The sequence below is a fragment of the Thalassophryne amazonica genome, chromosome 15 (genome assembly GCF_902500255.1).
Source record: "Thalassophryne amazonica chromosome 15, fThaAma1.1, whole genome shotgun sequence".
Taxonomy (NCBI): Eukaryota; Metazoa; Chordata; class Actinopteri; order Batrachoidiformes; family Batrachoididae; genus Thalassophryne; species Thalassophryne amazonica.
In genome coordinates, this window is record NC_047117.1 from 61,604,055 (window position 1) to 61,623,131 (window position 19,077).

General features: G+C 42.1%; 1 protein-coding gene and 2 non-coding genes across 3 annotated transcripts; all 3 read right to left on the reverse strand.

Annotated features, from left to right (window-relative positions):
• Positions 1 to 718: 718 nt before the first annotated feature.
• Positions 719 to 11,800, reverse strand: LOC117526606 (lymphocyte antigen 75-like). Its single transcript, XM_034188663.1, has 2 exons — positions 11,212 to 11,800; positions 719 to 1,400 (listed from the first exon to the last, which is right to left on the reverse strand). Exons 1-2 carry the CDS (start codon positions 11,798 to 11,800, stop codon positions 724 to 726), a joined length of 1,266 nt encoding a protein of 421 aa, XP_034044554.1. The 3' UTR covers positions 719 to 723.
• On the reverse strand, positions 10,374 to 10,446 carry trnar-ccu. Its single transcript has one exon. It is a non-coding gene; the product is annotated as a tRNA-Arg (tRNA).
• Positions 11,801 to 19,004: 7,204 nt separating the features above from the next.
• On the reverse strand, positions 19,005 to 19,077 carry trnak-cuu. Its single transcript has one exon. It is a non-coding gene; the product is annotated as a tRNA-Lys (tRNA).

A 19,077-nucleotide genomic window follows, 5' to 3' on the forward strand; every position in this document is an offset into this window, starting at 1 on the left:
AGAGTATTGGAAAATATTTTTGCTACTGATATATTTTTTTTAAGTTGCATAGAATCCATATTGACTAGCAGAAATATTTTTTGATAACTTCTTCAGTCATTGTAAATATTTTGTTAAATTCAGTGTAACAAATTAAGTCTATTTTTGTGTAGTCTGTACATTGTGACATTAGCAAAAGAAAATAGAATTTATTTGGAACATTGTTGACTCTGCATTAATTAAATCAAATCAATTTTATTTATATAGCGCCAAATCACAACAAACAGTTGCCCCAAGGCGCTTTATATTGTAAGGCAAGGCCATACAATAATTAGTATAATTATTATTATTATTATTACAATAATTAGTGCAAATAACTGTGTGGTAGACGTATATACAAACATTGGTAAATTAAAGGCCTTGGTGCTGAATGAATTTTCAGGTGAGCAAAATAACAAACATACAATATGTTCAAAATTCTTTTGTTGACACTCCCCCCCCCCCCCCAAAAAAAAGTTTGACTATTTGTTAGTGTGATGAAGAAATCATTTTATTATTATTAGTAAAGAAATGTGACAGACCACTAACCAACATAATAATCTATTGCTGTATATCAAAGCATTTCTTTAAAACAAATTCTTGATCATAAAATAACATATTGCATCTTCATCCAGCAGCTATGAATATTCCATTTTTTTAGTTTTTAGAAATTAACATTTACTCACGCAAGGTAAGAATAAAAACTTAATAGCAGATGAAGTTGAGTTTCTCCTGGCAGTCCCGGTACTCCCACAGGCCTTTTTTGGTCAAAGCTCCACATGAATGACTCCAAGTTGGACATTGGTGGTCCTGAACTGTCTCGGGCCAGGCAACAAACTCTAGTGGGTCCAGGTTTACCCACAGCCAGCTGTCCTCCAGATAACGCAAACCAACCCACACCTGATCAGTAATGCTGTTCTTCTGGATCTGCCTCTGAGCCAGGAGGACTTCGGTCTGAGAGAGTAGACTGGTGAAATCTGTGTGTTTGTCCCTGCAGTGCTCCAGAGCCTCCTCCCAGGTCTTTTTCTCCTCCACTACAATCAAGTTCAAGCAAAAGAAATTGTTGTAAAAGTAGTCGGGGTATTTACTTTTCCAACCATAAGGAGTCCAGAGGACTCTGCCAGGAGTACTTTGGTATCCATGATCAAAGCTTAGGTAGGTAGCGTTGGTACCACCTGACCACTTCCATCTAGAGGGGCTGGTGGCATCGCTGTAGAGACCAATCCATCCTGCTTGGGCAGTTTGGCTGACTGAACTTGTAAATGCCTGGTTCTCCACCTCATTAGAGAGCAGTGACAGGTCTGTGTACTTGGTCCTGCAGTGTGTCTGAGCATCTGGCCAACTTTTAGTTTGTGTGATTAAAAATATGTTTTGCAGACAAACTGCATGCAGTGGTCATGAGAAGCAATGTGAAGACTGCCAGCTCCATTCTGGGAGGATTGATTCTCTCGTTTTCTGTGTGAGAGCCTGACTAAATGACTTTGCGTATGTATGCTTTAAGACTAAGTCCAGACACAAGCTTGAATCTGGAATATTTGCATGGCTCTATGGACACTTTGAGAGAAGCTTGTGTGAATCAAATCACGTCAGCCTCCCAAACAAATCACATCAGGGTGGGTGTATGTTTTCACTGAGCTGTGCTGCTTTTTTCTCCTTGTGCAAAACAAAAGTCCCACCAACTGTGCTGTATATTTTTGTGGCACCAAATTTTAGTATTTAAGAACACACAGCTGATATATATTTGGAAAAATAATCATGGCCACTTTGGTTGTTAAAGGCAAGGGTGAAATAATTTAATCCAGCTAATATTAAAACAGAAATTGTGATGTGCAAGTACACATAAAGACTGTGCTGACTGTAGCCTTTTAATAATATAGCTGTGTGATACGGTTTGATTTTGGAGACATGAAAAACCGGGTGAATCCGCGGTGAAGCCGGGAGTTGAAGCTTCACTGCGGCGGGGCTGATCACTTTGACGATCTTAAACGGTCCAATGTAACGGTTGGTGAGCTTTGGTGAGTCGGTCTGAAGAGGGATGTTTTTAGTCGATAGCCAAACCTCCTGCCCGGGCTGATAAGCTGGGGCTGGGGCTCGTCGGCGGTCCGCATGGTCCTTAGCCCGCGTCTGGGCCTTCAGGAGAGCAGAGCGGGCTTTCTTCAACAAGTAAGTAAGCACAAGGGTGGAGAACACTATCAGACTCCCTGTTCTGGGACAGCACGGCTCCTATCCCTGAGTCAGAGGCATCCACTTCAACAATGAACTGGTGGTTAGGATCGGGCTGCACCAGAAGTGGTGCAGTCGAAAATCGGTGTTTCAACTCCCTAAACGCGGCTTTGCACCGATCCGACCAGGTGAAGGGGACTCTTGTGGAGGTCAGGGCTGTAAGGGGACCGACTACCTGACTACAGCCCTTAATGAACCTCCTGTAAAAATTGGCGAACCCTAGGAACTGTTGCAGCTTCCTACGATTTACCAGTTGGGGCCAATCTCTCACCGCTGCTACCTTAGCCGGATCGGGTGCGACGGAGTTGGAGATGATAAACCCCAGGAAGGACAAAGAAGTGCGGTGGAACTCACACTTCTCGGCCTTCACAAACAGCCGGTTCTCCAATAACCACTGCAGGACCTGACGGACATGCTTAACATGAGTCTCAGAGTCCAGGGAGAAGATGAGGATGTAGTCTAGATATACGAAGACGAATCGGTGCAGGAAATCCCGCAGAACGTCGTTAACCAAAGCTTGGAACTTCGCGGGGGCGTTGGTGAGGCCGAACGGTATGACCAGGTACTCAAAGTGACCTAAGGGGGTGTTAAATGCCATCTTCCACTTGTCTCCCTTCCGTATCCAAACCAGATGATAAGACTTTCTAAGATCCAGTTTTGTGAATATTTTGGCTCCATGCAGAGGCGTGAACACCGAATCCAATAGAGGTAACGTGTATCGGTTGCGAACCGTGATCTCATTCAGCCCTCTATAATCAATGCATGGACGGAGACCGCCGTCCTTCTTCCCCACAAAAAAGAAACCTGCACCTAACGGGGATGAAGAATTTTGGATTAGCCCGGCAGCTAATGAGTCCCGGATGTAGGTCTCCATTGATTCGCGTTCAGGACGTGAGAGATTGTATCAATGGCACAATCATACGGTCGATGCGGGGGGCAAGGTGAGTGCCAGATCCTTGCTGAAGACGTCAATCTCCTCCCTGTGATTTCCAGAGACAACCAAAGTTAAAGGCTGTGTCTGGTGTGTGATTTATGGTAGTAGGGTGCCATCTAATGCCTGCACCTTCAATGGTGAAGGAACGGCCACCAGAGGGAGCCCTACCTCCTTAGCCCACCTACTGTCCAGTAGGTTCCCTTCCGACCTTGTGTCGATCAGTGCTGGAGCGGTAAGGGTTAAATCCCCACAGAGGATTGTGACTGGGAGTCGTGCGCATTTGCGTGGGACACCCGTATGGTTAGTATGACTCACTCTTAGCCCAGTCTCTAAGGTTGAGCCTTGTTGTTTAACCACCTGGGGCCCCTTATTCTGCGCATGCTCATTCGAGCCGCAGTAAACCCACTCTCCACGTGCCAGTCTCCTTTGTTTTGACTTTTTTGTCACTTTTGCCCTGCTCGCTTCCATAGCAACGTCAGCAGGGGGAGCTGGTGTAATGCGGAGAGCCCTGGCTTTGGAGCGGGGAGAGGACGGCACTAACTCGGATCTGGATGGGAGAGGGACAGCGCGCACCCGGCCACGCCCTTCGTCTCGCTCCCGCTTAAATCTAAATCCCGCGGCTGATCCTTAGCCACCAGATGCTACTTTAGGGCCGGCGACAGCCCGTTTTACAAAGGCGGCGCGGAGTGCTATTGAGTTCCAACCGGCCCTCGCTGCCGCAACACGGAAGTCGATTGTGTAATCAGCTGCACTCCGGCGTCCCTGTCTCATTGACAGCAGCATATTTGAAGCGGACTCGCCTCTATTGGGATGATCGAACACCTGTCGAAATTCCCTGATAAACCCAGTATATGTCGAAAGGAGCCGTGAGTCCTGCTCCCAGAGCGCCATAGCCCAGGCGCGTGCCTTGCCCCGAAGCAAATTAATTACATAAGCCACCTGGCTGTGGTCTGACGCGTACATCACGGGGCGCTGCGAAAAAACGAGCGCGCACTGCATCAAGAAGTCCGCGCACGTTTCGACACAACCCCCATACGGTTCCGGGGAGCTAATGTAAGCTTCGGGTGACGGGGGGGCGTTCAAGGTTCAAGAGACCTTTGAACGACCACTGGGTTTTCTGTGTTTAGCGACAGGTCCACAGGAGGAGTGGCTGCAGCCACGCCTGATGCGCGCGTCTCCGCCTGAACGGTGAGAGCCTCCATCCTATGGCTGAGGTGAATGTACTACTCGGTTAATAGATCCAACCGAGCAGTGAGGTTGGTGAGAATGTGATGCAGCTCACCCAACGCACCTCCTGGTAGAGCCTGTGCACCTTGCATCTTCATTGGCTGTTCAATTGGTGGTGAACGCCCCTCGGAGTCCATGACGTGGCCGAGTTATTGTTGTGTGGGCCGCTGAAGAGGAGGTACTGCTGGCCCACCACCACAAGATGGCGCCCTGCTTGAAGTGCGGGCTTCAAGCACGAGAGGGCGTCAGAGCAAGCAGGAGTGACAGCTGTCACTCATCATCCGTACCAGCTGTCACTCATCCACTACTCATCACCACCACCGTAAAGGCCGGACTGCAACTCCACCTCCCCGCCGAGAAATCAACTACCATTTGGGTAATTTCTCTGCTGACTGACACTTTGTGTGTAATAACCTGAACTTCTGTTGCAGCCGTTTTCCTGGAGTGTTGCCTTGTCTGGGGGATTGGCGTTTGGTGTGACAGCGACGGCTTTGCCTCACACCCCAACCCAGATAAGTGGTTAACCAGGAGCTGCACAAGTGTGTGATTGGAGGTGGAGGTTCTCCCTCCTTTACTAAACACTGACTGTGGGATTACTGAATGTGCGAACTCACACTCATCAGGACTGTCTCTGTTTTCTGCCAGCAGTACCGGGTCTGACTGCTGAAGACAGCGGCCACCTGGGGCGCAGGGCTTGGCGGCTCCGGTGTTCTTCAGCTCCGTTGGTGGTGGAAGCTGTGTGGGGATCCAGCTCTTCTCTCGCCAGGCGTCTTCTATCGTCGAGCCTGCCTACACGTCACCTGGTGTATGATTGACAGTCCACTATATCGTTATTGTCTGTACGTCGTTGTGCGATTCACAACATTAAATTGTTACTTTTGGCTTATCCATTGTCCGTTCATTAACGCCCCCTGTTGTGGGTCCGTGTCACGTCACTTTCACAACAGTTATCCTATTGGGAAAGTGAAGTACGCGGACCCACGCCAGGGGGCGTAAATGAACGGCCAATAGGAAGTAAAAAAAATGACAATTTATTATACAAATGTGCAAACAAAACCAAATATGCTTCAGTCAATCAGTAATCAAAAAAGTGACACGTGGGCAGGCCCGAGGGTAGGAGACGCCTATCCAGAGGAGAGCCGGAACCCACGAAGTTCCACCGCCAACGGAGACCTGCAGCATACCAGAGCCGCCAAGTCCTGATTCCCCCAGGTGGCCACTGCTCGTGGCTGTCAGACCCGGTACTGCTGGCAGGAACAAAAACAGGTTAAGGGTGGGTGTGTGAACACCCAGCAAAAAGTCAGCAACTCGCAGAAATCCTCTTGTAGGAATAAATCCAAATACTCCCAGAGTGCAGAGGAAAAACTGGAGGACGTGCAGTGTCAATTGTTATACTTGGTAAGTCAGAAGTGAGGAGTGGAGACGCCAACTCCTCCAACTTCCACAAACTTGGCTACAAGCTGCAAGTATAAGTCACAACTGCAAAGACTTCAGTAACAATGAATGTGCGTACGGCACAAAACGGCTGAGTTGGTTTACTTGCATGGTAAGCTGATAACTCGGCAGAGTTATGGTGTCTCTCCCAGGTTCTTATGGATGTGGTGATGAATAATGACTGGCAGCTGACAGCCAAAATGGTGCACCTGGAGGATCCAACCGGTCCATGCGCCCTCTGCAGGGCAAAAGGTGCCAGCATGGCAGGGCGCCATCTGGTGGTGGGCCAGCAGTATCTCCTCTTCGGCGGCCCACACAACAATAGCAACATTTACTTTATTATTTTTATTAGTACTTAAGTATTGTTTACTATGATCCTACTTCATTCACTCATTTTATGTTTCAACACCAGACGAGGCTAACCAACTGGAATCTTTCAAAAGGCCCAAAACCAAGAGATGGTTCTGTCTGCAGACTGGAAGACGGGCAGAACTTGTAGCAGAAGACATATTTTGTGTAGCAAGTTCAAACTCCTAGTTTGAACAGTTAACACATCGCATTACGCAGCCTAACCCTTTGGTAACTCCTTATATAATCTGGTTTGCATGTCCTCCTCTGCTGTCCTTGGTGGTGAAACAGGCATGTTGTGGGCGTGCGTTGTACTCCCGTAGGGTGTGTCTGGTCTTGTCTAGCAGTCCAGAGCATGCAATGGCTTCCTTTTGATACAGACTCTGCAGCATTTCAAAATGTGTTCCAAATAGAAATGTTCTGAACTGTGTTTCAAGTGTGACATTGGGAATTATAAAAATACAAACGCTTTCATCCCTAGCCACATGTCCTGTTTTAGTTGTACTTTACTGTTATGTTGTACATTTTGCTCATTTGCCCATACAGTGGGAATCATGTTTTTCCTTGTGGTTGTTATTTTAAATAATTATCAGTATTATATGAATGGAAAATTACTTAAGGTTGTTAGTGAGGAGAAAGACCTGAGTGTATTAATAACTGATAACTTGTCTTTTTCCGAACATATTCCCAAAACAGCTGCCAAGGCGAATAGTGTATTAGTTATGGTCAAATGATCTTTGTCATATTGATATGGAATTGTTCTTGGTTTCGTACAAAAGCTGTGTTACACCATGTCTCAAGTATTGTGTGTAGGCTTAGTTTCCCTTTCTAGAGACAATAATGTACAGAAAAATGTTCAAAGGAGTACAACTAAAATTGTACCTGTGTTACAACACGTTATCAGGACAGATTGCAGGCTCTAGAGCTGAATACATTAGAAAATAGGAGATTTAGGGGTGACGTAATTGAAATGTACAAAATTATTAATAGAATAGTCAGTTGAAAGTTTGAAACCAGATCTATTTTCACTGCTAGAAAGTACCAGAACTTTAGAGACCAGGAATGAGCTCTTGAACTTAATAGAAGTAGACTTGAAGAAGTATAGTTTTTCAAACAGGTCATTACATACATGGAAAATTTTACCAAGTCATGTTATTCTCTCACCAAATGTTTCATTTAAAGTCACCTATGACAATTTTTATATTTCTGGTAAGTAACTATTTATTTTTTTAACATTTCAGATTTCTTGACAGTTTTTATTTCTGGAAGTGTGTGTGTGTGTGTGTGTGTGTGTGTATGTATATATATATACACTCAACAAAAATATAAACACAACACTTTTGGTTTTGCTCCCATTTTGTATGAGATGAACTCAAAGATCTAAAACTTTTTCCGCATACACAATATCACCATTTCCCTCAAATATTGTTCACAAACCAGTCTAAATCTGTGATAGTGAGCACTTCTCCTTTGCTGAGATAATCCATCCCACCTCACAGGTGTGCCATATCAAGATGCTGATTAGACACCATGATTAGTGCACAGGTGTGCCTTAGACTGTCCACAATAAAAGTCCACTCTGAAAGGTGCAGTTTTGTTTTATTGGGGGGGATACCAGTCAGTATCTGGTGTGACCACCATTTGCCTCATGCAGTGCAACACATCTCCTTCGCATAGAGTTGATCAGGTTGTCAATTGTGTCATGTGGAATGTTGGTCCACTCCTCTTCAATGGCTGTGCGAAGTTGCTGGATATTGGCAGGAACTGGTACACGCTGTCGTATACGCCGGTCCAGAGCATCCCAAACATGCTCAATGGGTGACATGTCTGGTGAGTATGCCGGCCATGCAAGAACTGGGACATTTTCAGCTTCCAAGAATTGTGTACAGATCCTTGTAACATGAGGCCTTGTTTTATCCTGCTGCAACATGAGGTGATGTTCTTGGATGTTGGCACAACAATGGGCCTCAGGATCTCGTCACTGTATCTCTGTGCATTCAAAATGTCATCAATAAAATGCACCTGTGTTCTTCGTCCATAACAGACGCCTGCCCATACCATAACCCCACCGCCACCATAGGCCACTCGATCCACAACATTGACATCAGAAAACCGCTCACCCACACAACACCACACACGCTGTCTGCCATCTGCCCTGAACAGTGTGAACCGGGATTCATCCGTGAAGAGAACACCTCTCCAACGTGTCAAACGCCAGTGAATGTGAGCATTTGCCCACTCAAGTCGGTTACGACGACAAACTGGAGTCAGGTCGAGACCCCGATGAGGACGACGACCATGCAGATGAGCTTCCCTGAGACGGTTTCTGACAGTTTGTGCAGAAATTCTTTGGTTATGCAAACCGATTGTTTCAGCAGCTGTCCGAGTGGCTGGTCTCAGACGATCTTGGAGGTGAACATGCTGGATGTGGAGGTCCTGGGCTGGTGTGGTTACACGTGGTCTGCGGTTGTGAGGCTGGTTGGATGTACTGCCAAATTCTGTGAAACGCCTTTGGAGACGGCTTATGGTAGAGAAATAAACATTCAATACACGAGCAACAGCTCTGGTTGACATTCCTGCTGTCAGCATGCCAATTGCACGCTCCCTCAAATCTTGCGACATCTGTGGCATTGTGCTGTGTGATAAAACTGCACCTTTCAGAGTGGCCTTTTATTGTGGGCAGTCTAAGGCACACCTGTGCACTAATGATGGTGTCTAATCAGCATCTTGATATGGCACACCTGTGAGGTGGGATGGATTCTCTCAGGAAAGGAGAAGTGCTCACTATCACAGATTTAGACTGGTTTGTGAACAATACTTGAGGGAAATTGTGATATTGTGTATGTGGAAAAAGTTTTAGATCTTTGAGTTCATCTCATACAAAATGGGAGCAAAACCAAAAGTGTTGCGTTTATATTTTTGTTGAGTGTATGTATATGTGTGTGTGTGTGTGTGCAGGCTTCCTCCGATGTATAGAGGAATCCTTCTCTATACCTCTTCATCATGAAGCTGTGTAACTGGTGTTGCAAAATTCAGAACTTACACTGTGCACAATTTCTCCAGTTGCACTCACAGAAGCTTATAACTTCTTCAGGGTTGTCTTGATGGCTTTCCTCACTCTCCTTGCACCATCCCAGTTTTTGAGAACTGTTTGCTCCACACAGATTTACCATAGACTACCATACTGTGTATTTCTTCATAACTGGAAATGTTTACGCCTTCATCCCTCGACTTTTCTAAAGAAGAGTGGATGTAGAAGTGGTGGTCATGTTATACTAAAGGGTGCACTTGCTTATTCACACGTTTTTTGACAGCCTAAAAATTTCCAACGTAAAAACTCAAAAGGGTTCACAAACTTTCAAGCGGCACCATATATTTTGGAGTGTGTGCTTTTTTTCTGTATTGCTGAACACTTTTTATCGGAAGTATAGCTTTATTTTTTAACAAGTTATATGGAGTTTTATACAAGTCATTTGACTCTCACCAGATATTGTTTTGTTTAAAATTTACGACAATTTTATAATTCTGATGTTTTTATAATAGACTTTTTAAAATATCTTGATAATTTTTATATTTGACAATTTTTATACCTTTGGGCAATTTTTAAGTTACTGTTAATGCAGGGTGTGTACTTTTTATGTACTGGTACATACAGTAAAAAGCACACTCTTTTTGTCACACTAATAAATAAATGAATAAATTATTTTAGGTGACCACTCAGACATCTCACATAAACATGGGCAGCTGTTGGAAAGACGTGCATGGCATTAGAAGGACCACATTATTGCATGCAGAAAATATTTTCATTTGTAATGAAAGAACAGACACAAACCTGTGATTATATGAACCAATTACCAATTAATTAACTGATCCATGCTCTAACCAGTCAGAAGTTGGCAGGCAATCTGGGATATTGGCCAAACAAAACTGCTTTGTGAGCTGGTGGATTAAAGTTAACCAGCAACTAATTACAACATCCTTATTATGTATTCTTTTACTTTGGTGAGTTATAAAATGATAGCATTTATTAGTTTTGAGTTATTGTCTGTAAAAGCTGCTTTGGACGGACTGACCCACCTGCTCGCTGTTTTTGCTGTTCAACACTGCAGTGAAAAATATTTTGCATCTTTAAACAATTCGTTTTGTCTATTTAGATGTAATTCATAGCTATATATAAAGAAAAATACTCCACCCCAGATGGGACTCGAACCCACAATCCCTGGCTTAGGAGGCCAGTGCCTTATCCATTAGGCCACTGGGGCTGTTATATAAGTAGTAATGCGATATGCGATATTTTAAGTCTTTCGACCGAGTTCAATGTTATAACATGAATTATGTTTTCAGAGCTGCAGCCTCAAAATCCAGCGCGGCCTCCGAACCGCAGACCGACCGCTTCCTGACCGAAGTTCATCGACCATCACTCGGCGTGCAGGCTTCTTGTACTTCTTCTTTGATGCTTATGACAGGTAATCAAACCAACTTAGCGGTGCATTACTGCCACCTATTGGACTTTAGTGTGGATAGGAGCATACAGTCTGTGGTCAGATGTTTAGCCTTCCTTAGTATCTGGAAAAAGTTACTCGGTATATTACACATAACACAATGAAGCAGTGCTCGTTCTACAGTTTCTGGTTTGTTACAGTGTATAGAATGCTTTTAGTTGTCATTGTACGAAACAGAGAAATGCAAGTACAACGAAATTGGAAGGGCTGCTTCAAGGTATATATCAGAGGGGTCGGCAACCTTTTTGGCTGAGAGCCATGAAAGCGTCATATTTCAAAATGTATTTCCATGAAAGCCATATATTATTTTTTGACAGCATAATAAACCTCTGAAGCTAATCAATAATAAATAAAGTACTTCTTACCTTTAATGCGACTTCTGGTGCTGCATAGTTTTGCTAATGGCTTTGATGTCCGGTTGATATGTGGTGAGGTTAACCTTCATGCATGCGTTGAGGCTTCCATCCGTTAAACGTGATCGTAGGTTGGTTTTAATGTTTTTTAGATGTGAGAAAGACTGCTCACATGCATACGTAGAACCAAACATGGTCAGTACGGCAATACTCACATGCTGCAGTGTACGGTATGTGACTGGAAGCGCGTTCCAAGTTTTTACAATCAGCTGGTCTGCCGGTTGAAGTTTTTTCATTTCTGACCACTTGTGTTTGCTTGCCAGCTCTGCTTGCTGTCGTGCAAGTCCCTCCAAGTCTTCATAAAGTGTCTTGAACTTATTTACCCACATTTCTGAGGCCTTCAGATCAGCAACTTCGATCTCAAAATCTCTGATGGAGACACCGGGAATGTAAATCAGGTCGGCTTTGTCCACTTCACACTCGTGTGGATGAGTGATGAACTTAAAAAGACGAGTATGCTCACGAAATGCTCCAAAGCGAGCTTTGAATGACTGCAGGAGATCAGATGTGAAGCCAGCCAGCTGCTGGATATCAAGATGTTGAGTGGGGTCACTTGCTGCGCATGCATCTTTAAATTCTCGCAGTTTTTCGAAGTGGAGTAAATGATCCGTTTCAATGTCCTTAATGAAGCGTTCCAGTTTGTTTTCAAATGCAAACACTGCTTGCTGAAGGGTTAAGAGTGTGTTTCCAACACCTTGCATTTTAACATTGAGCTAGTTCAGATGTTCAGTCATGTCAACAAGATAGAAGAACTTCAGGAGCCACTCGGGGTTGGGGGCGCTCAGGATGCTCAACATTATGCGTATATATATATATATATATATATATATATATATATATATATATATATATATATATATATGCGTATATATATATATATATATATATATATATGCGTATATATATATATATATATATATATATATGCGTATATATATATATATATATATATATATGCGTATATATATATATATATATATATATATGCGTATATATATATATATATATATATATATATGCGTATATATATATATATATATATGCGTATATATATATATATATATATATATGCGTATATATATATATATATATATGCGTATATATATATATATATATGCGTATATATATATATATATATATATATATATATATATATATATGCGTATATATATATATATATGCGTATATATATAATGTATGTGTGTGTGTGAGACAGTGCAAATGCAAGCAATTATAGTGTTTGCATAGCAAACAATATTTATGCAACAAGATGTGTAATGGCACAGTATGTAATAAAACTATTGTGTAGTTTTGGGAGAGGTGGGGTGTGAGTGAGTGTGTGTGTGCGCTCAGTGTGGTGATGGCTTGTGAGAAGAAGATGTCTCTAACGCCTGCCAGAGGACAACAGGTCAAATAGGTGGAAAGTGGGATGAGTGCTGTCTTGGATGTTTTTTTTTTGTTTGTTTTTTTTTGTTTTTTCAGCTCTGCTGAGACAGCGAGATGTCTAAGTGTCTTTTAGGCAGGGGAGGAGAAGCTGATGTTTCTCTGAGCTGTCTTGACCAATCTCTGGAACCTCCTCCGTTCAGCCATGGTGCAAAATCACACTGAGAAACAGTACATCAGGATGCAGCAGTAGAAGATCACCAGCAGCTTTTCAATGATGATGTTTCTGAACACTATCTGGAAGTGCAGACGTTATTGTGCCTTCTTGATGACAGCCGTTTGTGGACCAGAAGAGGTTGACAGAGAGTGTAGCACCCAGGAAGGTGAAGGTGTGAACCCTCTGCACACAATAGCCATTGATGTTGGGTGGGGGTGGAGCTGCCCTGTGCTTCCTGAAGTCCAGAATGATCTCCTTTGTCTTTGTGGTGTTCTGAGCCAGCTTGTTTGCTGAGCACCATGCAGACAGTTTGCGGACCTTGTCCCTGTAGGCCGACTCCTCTCCGCATGAGCTCAGCCCCAGGCAGCAGGAGTCGCTGTGCATATGGTAGTCAATAGGCCTCAGGAGATTGTGAGTTTGTGTTTAGAGTGGAGTGAGTGGGAGGAGTCAAAAGTAGAGGTGGGCGATACCAGGAATTTTCGTATTGATCTGATACCAAGTAAATACAGGCCCAGTATCGCCAATATCGATACTTTTTCATATTTAAGCTTCATAGATCCAAAGGATCCAAAAGACCTAGGATAGAATTTCGCCAAACATTGTACATGACAGCAAAATACTTTATTATCACAATCAACATTTTTATTTAAAAAATAGCACTCAACACAACTTAAAACAAAATCTCCTGAGGGCTGACAAACCACAATACAAGGGTGCACTGCTCTGTGTTGTGTGACACAGCGCAGTGCTGCTCTTACAGACAGAAAGTAGACTTTGATGAATCTGCGTGCGCAGCAGTCAGTGCGTGTGGGAGAGAAAAAAGATTGAGTAATATCAATACCAGCATTGGTATCGATATTATTAATATTAGGATCGATCCGCCCACCTCAAAAACACAATGCAGAGCAAGCTGCTATATTGGTGTTGTGATCTGGATGAGAGTGAGGTTTAAGGAGGGTGAGTGTGACAGAGACCAGCAGGAGTTGCTGTGCATATGATAGTCAATAGGCCTCAATCACCCGATAGCTAAAACAGACCAGAGCCACAGTTTTAGCCAATTGGTCAGAGCATCATGCCAGCGCTTATGAGTTCACGTCCCGAGGGCAGTGAGTGGGATGTGTCACAACACAGATCAAGCCACACTGGCAGAAAATGAATCAATTTATGCATGTTTTCTGATCCAATAATCCTGCTACACTCCCTTTTTTTGCTTTGGATCACCAAAGTGGATCCAATATGAATTTGCATGTTGATTGACATGTTTTACGTTGGATGCCCTTTCTGACCTCATAAAACACAGAGATTAATGCTGAGCCTGCTTAGGGACCGCCAATAAATTGATGACACTATTTGCACTGATCTCAGTTCTCAGTAGTGAGTTACAAATAAACATTATGGCTCCACTTGCGTAGCACCATCTTGAACATGTGGACAAACAATTGTTTGTTGTAAGGTCGCTACAATGCAGACAACGGTTTAAATTTTTTTTTTTTTTTGCCCTTTCATGCATAGTAGTCACTACTCCATGAAAAATAGGTACACAAGAAAAATTTCAATTGCACAGTTAATTTCATGCCTAAAGAGAAATAAAATCACCTTGGAAAAAAATCTTGAATGAGGTTCTCATAATTCATGCATGAAAGGGTTAAGTTTGATGGGTGTAACAAAACATTGTTATGGAATATGCAAAAGCGATTCAAGATAAAGTAAAAGGGACCATATAAAATGTAATGAATCAGGCAGGGACCCAAGCGCAAAGATCCACAATGAAGAAAGGTAGAAAAGGTTTTGTTGCTGTAACACTAATAAGTAACTGAGTACAGCAGCGTTGGCAGACAAAAGGGACTGTCTATCCACAGACTCAGGGTCCAATACACAGTAATCACTCCAAAATTAACTCAGCTGTCTGAGAGGCAACACAGGAGAATAATCCAGACACAGTCAGATTTTAGTAATTCATAGCAATAGTCTTTCAAGGAAATGCTGCAATAGGCCCGTCCAACACACAGAAACGAGTTAAAAAATCAGGATGTTCATATACTTGTAGAACCCAAGGGAGTAGATGACAACCAGGACTCTGGCATGGCAGCATGAGTCCATGGTGGTAGATCAGTAACACTGCAGCTAGAGCAAAAGCTCAAGACAACACCAAGAGTCAATAACATGGAATCAATAACATGAACACGAGAAATCAGTGTAGAATCTGTTACAATCTAGCAACTCAGTGATGTTCTGAGGACATTTTTAATGGACGCAAAAGCAATTAGACCCTGAAGTGCACAGACACGCGAATGAGGATGACAAAACTACTGCAGTGAGCTTGTCAGATTAAGAACACAAGAAAACATACTAAAATAAAACAGAATAAAGCACCTTGAGGCAAAAGTGCCTTGAGGCAACTTTGCTGTGATTTGGCGCTATGTAAATGACAATAAATTGAAAGTGAATTGAATTGAACTTGATTGACAATACATAGACAAAAATAGGAACACATGACAAGAAAGGTGTGTGTGTGTGTGTGTGTGTGTGTGTGTGTGTGTGTGTGTGTGTGTGTGTGTGTGTGTGTGTGTGTGTGTGTGTGTGTGTGTGTGTGTGTGAGTGAGAGAGAGAGAGAGAAAATTGACATGGATCTGGATTACTGTACAAGATGGGTTAATACTTGCGGCTGTGTCAGGTTTGAAATAGAAAACATTAAGACAAACAAGTACATTTGTAATCTACACTTTGATGGGAAAAAAAAGAGCCATCAACAGACAACCCTAACCTGGATACCAGCGACAACAACACCATTACATAAGCATTATGGACCATGCACTGGTTTGTTAACAAATATGTTATTATGGAGCAACCTTGGTGATGTTGATAAAAACATTACTTCATAGCCCTATTATAATAATGCTTGGTAAAAAAAAAAAATTACTGATGTAATGCAATCTATGACCTGAGGTGGCACTCAGTTACATCTTATAAAATTTTCAAGGCATAATACTGTGGACCACTTCTAAATCATTATGTTTGATTTGGTATGAGGTTTATACAACCCCTGGCAAAAATTATGGAATCACCGGCCTCGGAGGATGTTCATTCAGTTGTTTAATTTTGTAGAAAAAAAGCAGATCACAGACATGACACAAAACTAAAGTCATTTCAAATGGCAACTTTCTGGCTTTAAGAAACACTATAAGAAATCAAGAAAAAAGATTGTGGCAGTCAGTAATGGTTACTTTTTAGACCAAGCAGAGGAAAAAAATATGGAATCACTCAATTCTGAGAAAAAAATTATGGAATCACCCTGTAAATTTTCATCCCCAAAACTAACACCTGCATCATATCAGATCTGCTCGTTAGTCTGCATCTAAAAAGGAGTGAACATACCTTGGAGAGCTGTTGCACCAAGTGGACTGACATGAATCATAGCTCCAACGTGAGATATGTCAATTGAAACAAAGGAGAGGATTATCAAACTCTTAAAAGAGAGTAAATCATCACGCAATGTTGCAAAAGATGTTGGTTGTTCACAGTCAGCTGTGTCTAAACTCTGGACCAAATACAAACAACATGAGAAGGTTGTTAAAGGCAAACATACTGGTAGACCAAGGAAGACATCAAAGCATCAAGACAGAAAACTTAAAGCAATATGTCTCAAAAATTGAAAAATGCACAACAAAACAAATGAGGAACGAATGGGAGGAAACTGGAGTCAACGTCTGTGACCGAACTGTAAGAAACCGCCTAATGGAAATGGGATTTACATACAGAAAAGCTAAACGAAAGCCATCATTAACACCTAAACAGAAAAAAAACAAGGTTACAATGGGCTAAGGAAAAGCAATCGTGGACTGTGGATGACTGGATGAAAGTCATATTCAGTGATGAATCTGCATTGGGCAAGGTGATGATGCTGGAACTTTTGTTTGGTGCCGTTCCAATGAGATTTATAAAGATGACTGCCTGAAGAGAACATGTAAATTTCCACAGTCATTGATGATATGGGGTTGCATGTCAGGTAAAGGCACTGGGGAGATGGCTGTCATTACATCATCAATAAATGCACAAGTTTACGTTGATATTTTGGACAATTGAAAGGATGTTTGGGGATGATGAAATCATTTTTCAAGATGATAATGCATCTTACCATAGAGCAAAAACTGCGAAAACATTCCTTGCAAGAAGACACGTAGGGTCAATGTCATGGCACAGGGTCAATGTCAACGAGCAGATCTGATTTGATGCAGGTGTTAGTTTTGAGGATGAAAATTTACAGGGTGATTCCATAATTTTTTCCTCAGAATTGAGTGATTCCATATTTTTTTCCTCTGCTTGGTCTAAAAAAGTAACCGTTACTGACTGCCATAATATTTTTTTCTTGATTTCTTATAGTGTTTCTTAAAGCCAGAAAGTTGCCATTTGAAATGACTTTAGTTTTGTCATGTCTATGATCTGCTTTTTTTCTACAAAATTAAACAACTGAATGAACATCCTCCGAGGCCGGTGATTCCATCATTTTTGCCAGGGGTTGTAGATAAACTAGTGCGTTTCCCATGGGGATCCATGGGTTCTAGATTGGGTAGTGTTTATAAAATAGGTAGCTGACATTTTTAAAAGGTGGTAATAAATTATACAATGTTTCTAGAATCATTTTAACTGAAAGTGTAGGAAATTAAAATGAGAAAGTTGAAATTGAAAGTTTTGTGAATAATTGTATTTATTATTTGGCACATTTAGTTGATGTCATCTTTTACAACTGGCAAGGTTGAGATACTTCCTTTGTTAAGAGCTTGTCTGGTTACCAGGGACTGATTAATGGTGATACCAACATCCAGATTGTTCACTGTTTTTGACCTGATATCTCTAATTGCTCCCAAAATATTAGTCCAATCAGTTTTCCATTTTCGCAAAGTTGATCATTGACCCAAAATACATAAGCAAACCCTGATACCAAACGGCAAATGTCAGCTCTCCTTAGTTTCTCCATGATCGAAGGTACACACACGTACACATAGGCCACTTGATTTATAATATATAGAATATTTGGTCTGACGTTTTTGCTTAATCTGCTAGTGGAAGCTAATTAGCCTGCAAACAGTTTCTGAGGTTAGGGAAAAGCTAACCCGCTAATGAAAAAGTTAGCCTTGCACCCACCAGTGTGTGCTATGTCTGATAATGTTTAAATTTTAATTGCTTGACACTAGTAATCTGAATTTTAATACAAATTCACAATCTAGCTGTCTTGTTACAGTTTCTGAGGTTAGGGAAAAGCTATCCCGCTAATGAAAAAGTTAGCGTTGTGCCCACCAGTGTGTGCTATGTCTGATAACATTTAAATTTGAATTGATTGACACCAGTAGTCCAAATTTTAATACAAGTTCACAATCTGTGTCTTGTTGGCAAATATGACATAAAGCCAAAGTGTTTGTACAATGTGATGTTCTTTGTTTTAGCCTTTTATTTATGCATGCTGCTCATTTTTCATTCAGTTTATAATGTTCTGTTTTAGCTATCGGGTGATTGAGGCCTATTGACTATCATATGCACAGCAACTCCTGCTGGTCTCTGTCACACTCACCCTCCTTGAACCTCACACTCATCCAGATCACAACACCAATATAGCAGCTTGCTCTGCATTGTGTTTTTGACTCGAGGTGGGCGGATCGATCCTAATATCAATACCAACGCTGGTATTGATATTGAATGATCCTCGTGTAAAAAGATCGATATTCAAGCTTTTTTCTCTCCCACACATACTGACTGCTGCACACGCAGATTCATCAAAGTCTGCTCTCTGTAAGAGCAGTGCTGCACTGTGTCAAACAACACAGAGCAGTGCACCCTTGTATTGTGGTTTGTCAGCCCTCTACCTCAGGAGATTTTGTTTTAAGTTGTGTTGGGTGATATTTTTTAAACAAAAATGTTGATTGTGATAATAAAGTATTTTGCTGTCACGTACAATGTTTGGGGAAATTCTATCCTAGGTCTTTTGGATCCTTTGGATCTATGAAGCTTAAATATGAAAAAGTATCTGTATCGGTATTGATATCGGTGATACTGGGCCTGTATTTACTTGGTATCGGATCAATACCAATATTCCCGTATCGCCCACCTCTAATTCGAACACAGTATTCTCACTGAAATCTCGTGGGAATTGAGTTATTGCAGGAAAATGAGAGTGGATGATGATAAAGAACAGCATTACTGCAGTTTTCAAAGAGATGAAAAAGGAAGAAGGAAAAAAAGAATGGGTCACAGTTGCTCCTTTCTGAGCTGCGGCAATAAAATGAACAAGAACCCTCCTCCAAAAATAAACCCACCCCAGATGGGACTCGAACCCACAATCCCTGACTTAAGAGGTTAGTGCCTTACCCATTAGGCCACTGAGGC